General features: G+C 46.0%; 1 protein-coding gene across 1 annotated transcript in view; it reads right to left on the reverse strand.

Moving 5' to 3' along the window:
* EZR (ezrin) overlaps positions 1–6,922 on the reverse strand; it is a 49,308-nt gene extending 42,386 nt beyond the window's left edge. Inside the window, exon 1 of the mRNA XM_077755133.1 lies at positions 6,813–6,922. Coding sequence (XP_077611259.1) covers positions 6,813–6,824 — 12 coding nt within the window. The 5' untranslated portion in view covers positions 6,825–6,922. The remainder of the gene's footprint in view (positions 1–6,812) is intronic.
* Positions 6,923–7,924: the final 1,002 nt, after the last annotated feature.

Genomic DNA, 7,924 nt, shown 5'->3' on the forward strand with positions numbered 1-7,924 from the left:
GCTGCCTTAAATACCCTTCTGCTCTTGAGAACTGGTGAGCTCCTAGGCATCCCTCAACACCCACCTAAGCATCTCACCAGCTGGGAGGCCTTCCCTAGCTCTCCAGGGCACACTCACTCTTCTTCCATAGGTATCTGTTATCATGCTTATTATACTGCACAATAATTCTTTGCTTACATATCTGTCTCCCCTATTAGCCTTAGGATGCCTTAAAAGCAACACCTAGCTCATATATTTTCACAGTTCTAGCACCCAGAATGGAATGGGATAAAAGTGGCCTTTAATGAATAAGGAAGGAAGCCACAGGACCCCCCAGGGGATTCAGACAACTAGAAGAGGATGAGAAAGAGTGTTCCCTTTCACTACATAACCCAAACACTTCCCGTTGCTGTTTTTCTTAGAAGGCCTAGTCAAAGCCTTTATCTGGTTAATACTAAAACCTTAGTTTTAGCTCTCTATTACACAGAAAAGTTTGTAAAGCAAGGTTCCAGTAAAAAAATGTACACAAGAAATACATAAAGCAGATAGCACCTGGAGATAAATTATTTGGATTTCACAGACGATTTGTCAGTTTATTTTGTTACATTCTTTTCATGTAAAAACTTTACTCCCATTTTATAGATGACAAAATTGAGGTTCCTAGAAGCTTGCCAAAGTACAAGTAAAATACTATGAAATTATTCTTTACGTGGCTCTGCATATTTGGAAAAAATATGCACATTAGCTATAGATAAAGCATTTTTAGCCAAAAGTCTCCAAGTCACATGACAGTGTAGTTTTCTTAAAACAACAAAAACGTTTAAGAAGTCTAGGGGCATGTGGGTGGCTCAGCTGGTTGAGCTCAGGTCATGATCTTAAGGTTTGTGAGTTCAAGCCCTGCACTCAGCCCTTTGCTGATGGGGTGTAACAGCTTAGGATTCTCTGCCCCCACCTCGCCTCTCCCCCTCTTGTGCTCCCTCTCTCAAAATAAATAAACTTTAAGAAGACATCTAGAATAAGATCTTTGTTCTTTGTGTCCACAGGCATGGATGGTTAAGTCTCTTAGAAGGAAAAAAATGCAACCTTCTAGTCTCTTTAATAAATATCCCACATTTAATTAGTAGCAGCAACCACACATTTAGTGCTTAAATTAAGAACTAATTGGAGTAACTGGGGAATCCCAAATGTAATTACTACTGAAATGAAATAAAATATAAGGAATAACTCAAAATGCAGTGATTTTGACAGCAAACTGAACTTATAGCTTCAGATTAGAGGTGAAAGGTCTAAATACTTTAAGAAACCAAGCATAAAATGAATCATCCTAAGAATCTTCAAATTCTCAAAAATACACCTAAGTTTAAGAAAAATAAAGAAATTACGATAATTCAGTAAGAACAGTAATGCTTTTCTTTCCCAATCTATAAATATTTGTAAACTGATTAAAATTTTTGTTAGAAATCACATTACTAGTTAGAACAGTAACTAAGGAGGGGCGCCTGGGTGGCTCAGTGGTGAAGCCACAGGCTTCTGCTCAGGCCATGATCTCACAGTTCATGGGTTCGAGCCCCACCACCGGACTCTGCTTAAGAGCTCAGAGCCTGGAGACTGCTTCGGATTCCACGTCTCCCTCTCTCTGCTCGCACTCTATCTCTCAAAATAAATAAAACAAACAAACAAACAAAAAAGACAGTAACTGAGAGGCCAGTGTGGAAGGCCTGAAGAGAAAAGAGGTACATAAATAAGAATGGGATCTCTTTCTTCCTTGCCATTTAATGGAAAATGGCTGCCATTTTTCCCCCTTTAAACACAAAAACAGCCAAAATTTGAGAGAGCCCACCATCACAGCCAAATTAAGCTCTGTAACCAAACCCTCACAGAGAGAGGTTCAAATCAGAGAGATTCAATTGGACATCTTAGCTCCCTGTCTTTCTGGAATTTGATAACCATCCAGCTATCTCCTTTATCCTTACCCCAGCCATATTCCAAATACTAATGATGGTACCCAAGACATTTAAGCTGAACTTTAAGAAGGTGATTGTGTATCCACTCCCAAGCCTGCAAGAACATTTGCCTGAATGGGTGCTCTGGAATCACACTGGATCTTGCTGCCCCCCAAACACACCCCAGGCTCTGGTCTCTGCTCACAACACAACCACCACCATCAACCACCAGCATCGAGAGGGCCTCACCGCATTGTTGGGGCACCAAAGGAAGGACTACATAAAAACTGACCCTTTCTTAGGAAATCAGCAATTCCCAAAGTCTGGGGGCAATCGAAACCATCTGGGGAGCTACTGAAAGCACAGGTATCCAATCCTACCTGGCCCTAGAGACAGGGATTCAGTAGTACTGTGAGGGACCCAGGAATCTTCAGGTCTCCAGATAATTACCTATACTAAAGATGGAAAACACAGCACTAAACCAATCCTAACCTTTAACTTTATGTGTGTGTGATTGTACACACACTCAGAAGAAAAACTAGAAGCTGCTAAATTACTTTTAGTCTATGTGGATTTAAAAATACTGTGGCTTAAGAAAAATACTGATATCTACATTTCAGAAGGTAGTGGTTATAATAATGAAAGAAGGCCAAGACTCCTTTCATCATTTACAGTCACAAATTTATTAGCAAGTACAAATCAAACTCTCAACCCTCCCTCCCACACCTGGCCCTTTTCCAGGTTCCTTATCTCAGTGAGTGGCACTACCATCCATCCAGTTATGCAAGCCCAGCGCGCCAGGAGTCAGCCTTCCACCTGCCCCTGCACATCCAATCCATCACGAAGTCCTGTCACAGACACCTCCCAGAGCGCTCCCTAACACACCCGCTTCTCCCCACTGGCAGCACACTACCCTGGTCATGTTATGACCACCTCTTACCAGGGCTACTCCAACAGTCGACAGTCTCCACTTCTTACCTCCTACAGACTCTCCTGTCGCAGCTGCAATGACCTTTCCAAAGCCAATCTGATCAGATCACTTCCTTCCAATCAACACCCATCAGTGCTTCCCCGAGTAAAGCCCTGAAAATGCCCTCGTATGACCTACTAGGTAATGCGCAGCCAGCCTATTTTTTTCCTCCAGCTATGCTTGTCCATTTTTGAAACCCTGAACTCATCCTACCCCCTCCTCCTACCACAGGACCTTTGCACAAGTGGGTTCCCTCTGCCTGGTACCTCCTTGCCTCCGTCCTTCACCTAGTGAATGGTCCTGCATTCTTTACATTGCTCAGAAGAGTCACTGCCTCCTAGGAGTGCCTTCCTGTCCTCCTTAACACCCCCCCCCCCACCACCACACCATACATACTCAAGTTATTCTAGGATTGTCTGTCCCCTTCAACAGACTGTAAACCCATGGTGACAGGGAGTATTTCTGTGCCTGCTCATCTTGGTAGCCTCAACATCCTGAACGAATGGATGAATGTACAAACAGCTCATTGTGCCTTACACTGTGGTGATGACAAATGACGGATCTTAGCCAGCTCTTCTCGCCACCACATGGGAAAATCTTAGCTATCTAATTCACCATCTGCCCATGGTGAAGAAGGAGGGATACGCAGAAAACAGATCCCATGTGTGCTTCTCAATTGATGGGGGGATGGAAAATGTATCAGTGTATATTCAGTAAATCCCATGCCTGTTGAAATATTTAGTGGACATTGTCTCGTATAACATTATGAATTAAGGACTGCCAGCAGCCCCATTTTATAGACAAGGAACCTGCAGAAACAAGCTAAGAAACAAGGACTTACTCCACACCGGGTATCTACCCAAGAGAAAAAAAAATTAGTGGCAAAGCCTATATTCCCAGAGAGGCAAGGTAATCTGAGAAACTGTCTTAAAATTTTGGCAAAGGGCAGAATTTTGAAAGTGTTTCCACGGTTTCCCTACGGAAGGGAATATTTGCTTTTATATTAGAAACTTCCACGTAAAATTTTAGAAATGAACAGCTCCCGCATCTGCCAGTACCACTAAAGGCAGCTCAGCGCTAAACTCAGAAAACAGATTCAGAGAGCTTGGCCTTGAATGCAACACCCTTTTCATTCCCAAGCTTGATTGCTGTGGTTTTCCTTCCTAGCGCCCCATGCCTCCTTCCTATCAGGATGAAGAGAGCGAGGGTGGTGGTGAGGAGGAGGAAGGGGGACCGCAGGTCACCCTTGGCTGAACCACAGGCACAAAGACTGCTTCCCGAGGCCGCTCCCTGGCCACAAACCCCCCTCCACGCCTCTCCCCAAATGAGAAGGACCCACAAGGCCAAACACATCAGCTAGACAGAGGGCGTGGTGCCTTCTAGACCTCAGATCATTCTCCCTTGCAAGTCTACAAGTTGCACTAGAGTAGAGCCCCACAGCAGTTGTGGGAAAAGGAAAACCAGACAACAGTCTCTCCCTCGGAGTGCCCAGGCCGATCAAATCCTACCCACAGGCCTTGAGCAAGACTCTGCTGAGGGGTAACTTCTCAATGAAGTCCACCCATTCCCCCATCGATGATTTTCCTAATTGTGCTGCACTTAATTCTCTTTCCCTCGCTAGTGGCACTCAGAATGTCCCAGCTTCTATTTCAGTATTTGCAGGTGTCTGGACTCAGGGGTCCTGGATAGAAGCTCCCTGAAGACAAGCCTGCCTCACCCACCCACACCTTGCACATGCAGCTTACAGGTTGGATGCTTGCGAAATGAGTGAACACTCAATCTTTCTAGTAAGTAGCAACTCAAGAAGAAGTATTAAGAGGGAAAGCAGCAATACATATTTCATTTATACTGTTTTATAAATAAGTTGTCAGTTTAGATATCAAAAATACTGCGGCATTCAAGGATCAGGTAGAAGCCCCAAACCCTAACTATTCAGATGTTTCTATATTTACACATACAACTAAAATAGCCTGCCATAAGAAATACAAAGAGAGCCTTAAAAAGGAAGGAAATTCTAACACTACCCCATGGATGAACCCTGAGGTCATTACACTAACTAAAATGAGCCAGTCTCAAGAGGACACATACTGTATGATTCCACTTATATGAGGGACCTAGAGCAGTCGAAGTCAGAGACAGGAAGTGAAGGGTGGGTGCCAGCGGCCAGAGGAGGGGATGCGGAGTTAAGTGTTTAATGGGTACAGTGGTTCAGTTTCAAAAGATGAAACAGTTCTACAGATGGATGTGGTGATGAATGTGCTTAATGCCGCTGAACTCTATGCTTATAAATGGTTAAGATAGTAAATTGTAGGTTATGTATTTTACTGCAACAACAACAACAAAAAAAACAGAATAAAAAATTACAGTTCATTTTGGGAAATGAGAAAGTAACAGGAAACTGGTTTACTGACTTTTTTTCAGAGTGATATCTTCAAAGCTGAACTCTGCATCTTTTCTTTTAGCGAAATAAAGAAAGCCACACCTGCAATAATATCTTGACCACTGCTCTGCAAAAGGTTGCATGGGGGCTGTGCCCCGAGGAAAGTTGTGTTTAGGTCAGGTTTATATCACAAGCATTGTAAAGCCTGGGTGTTATGCGCAAGTCTGAAACGAAAAAATTTTGTGGACCCCCCACCCCCACCCAGGGGCTCAGTCCTTTGAGCCTGACTCTTGATTTTGGCTGAGGCCATGATCCCAGGGCGTGGGATGGAGCCCTGCTTCTGCTCTGCACCAGCATGGAGCCTGCTTGAGTCTGTCTCTCTCCAACCCACCCACCCCTACCTCTCTCCCCTACTTGTGCTCTCTAAAAAGAAATTTAGTATATGTGCTGCCGAAGCAAGCACTAAAAAGAAATTTAAAAAATAGAAAAAAAATATGTATTTGTGTAGGAAAAAAATTTCTATATCATGAATCATTTTAATTATGTAGTTCAGGCAAAAACTATATTGGCTTCTGAAGCTGACAGCCTATTAACGTAGTAACTTATATAACCCAACAGTACAGACTTTATTAACAATGGGCTCCTTTTAGAGAATCTACGATTTAATGGTAGAAAAAGCACAGAAACACGGACTACAGAACCAAATTGCTTGGAAAATCAGAAAAATCCCATATGTATCTTTTACTGCAATTTTTCATGAATCCAGAAATTTTCTCCAGGATTCAAAACCATTAAAAAAAAAAAAAAAAGTTAAAGCCTCTCTGCGGCGTCTGGTCACTGTTCACCTGTGTTAAAGCAGGTCAATCTATACAACTTTCCAAGAAATGTTGGTCACAAAGCACCTGCCTTGTTCGTTCCCACAAGTTCGGTGAAAGCCTATCACCCCAGGCCTGGCCAGCAATCTAACCCTGATAGCGGCCTAATCAGATTCAGGGGACAGAGGTGCAGGCGCCTGAAATCAGCTGACGTTCATGAAGCGGACCAGGAGCGCACGACCAGAGAGCGGGGGCAGCCTTCCTCCATCTGCAATTCAAGTTCATTACCAAACCGCTTTCAGAGATAGGAATCCTGCTGCCACCAGCAAATTCCCGAGTTAAGAGAGCACACGGCTTCACAGGCCTAGCAAGCAGCTGCCGCCAGAAAGATGGGCTCTAAGCTGGACGCCCTGCTGGACGCCCTTCAAAGCACCAAAGGAAGACTTGGGGTGGGTGCACTGGCTTCCGGCGCTTTAAGGGACTCGGAGTTGATGTGCCTTCGCTTCGAAGCCACCCGNCTCGCAAACAAAAAGGCGGCAGAAAGAAAAGCAGCACCGTCGCGTTTTCAAAGTTCCACACACACAAAAAAAGGGCCGACGGCGAGGGGGAGACAATCCCCGACTCCGGCCCTCTCGCCGTCCGCACGGGAAGCCCCGGGGCACAAAGAGCCCCGGGCCCCCGCGCAGGTAACGGCGCCCCACCCACCCCGGCGCCGGGTCACTTACTGGTTTCGGCATTTTCGGTTCCTGACGCGTTTTCCTCAAGCTCCTGGAAACTCGACTCTGCCGCAGCAGCGAAGCCCGCGCTCCCGACCTGGAGGCAGACGAGAGCCCTTGAGAGCCNGAGGGGCGCGTCCCCCGCCGCCTCTTCGCTGCCTGACCCCTTGCGGAGAACTTGGCCTGATTTGGTTCAAGTCCTAATTGCAGATACAAGGTGTGAGATTGTTCGACCCGCGGCGGACAGAGGGCAATTAAAACGAAAAACAAAAGTAAATCCGAAGGACGCGGCGGCCACAGGGGAGGTGCTGGGCCGGTTCAGGGTGGGGCTGCCCCTGTGGTCAGGTCATTCTGTAGTTCTTGAGCCGGGACGTGGCGGGGTCCTGAGACCCCCGGGCCGCCGTTCTCGTGCACGGGGCCGGACTCGGCTGAGGAATTCGGCCGAGGACACAAGCATGGACGACGCTCCACGGCCGAACGCTCCGGTTAAAGGGCACATTGTGGTCTAATTGGACTTTAACTCGGAGCTATGGTCAAATCTCCATGCGCAGGAATTCCAGGAATTATTTTAAGTATGTGTTTGCAAAGGGTTCTCAAGAGGACTTTTTAAATACGCACAAACATACATGGACTCTGGTGGCCAGTAGCATTTGTCGCGCAGTGATTAAGACAGCTAACTCTAAGGCAGTGGTGTTCTAAGCGTGCTTCCCCGGAGTAGCGGTGTAGACCTCACCTGTGAACTTGCAGAAATGGAAATTCACAGGTACCGCCCCCGGAATCACAGACTAGGGGCTCAGCAATCTGCGTCTTCCTGCCCTCCAGGTGACTGTGATGCAGACTAATGCTTGAGAGCCGACTTCTCTTCCTGGGCTCCCCACCAACTCCCTAGTGAGTTGAGCGAGTTATTGAACTAGTCTGTGCTTCCACATCTGTACAGTGGCCCAGTTATGGCATCTATTTCATGGGGTCGTTATGAGGCTTAGAGGTAATGTATGTAGGATGCCTAAAACAGTGCTCAAATCTATCCCGGGACAGAGAGTAACCAGTGACTTTGGGCAAAGCACCGGACTCTAAGGCTCCATTTCCCCGTGTGTAGAACAGAGATGCTACTAGCACTTCCT

Source organism: Crocuta crocuta, unplaced genomic scaffold (genome assembly GCF_008692635.1).
Source record: "Crocuta crocuta isolate KB4526 unplaced genomic scaffold, BGI_CrCroc_1.0 scaffold11, whole genome shotgun sequence".
Classification (NCBI taxonomy): domain Eukaryota; kingdom Metazoa; phylum Chordata; class Mammalia; order Carnivora; family Hyaenidae; genus Crocuta; species Crocuta crocuta.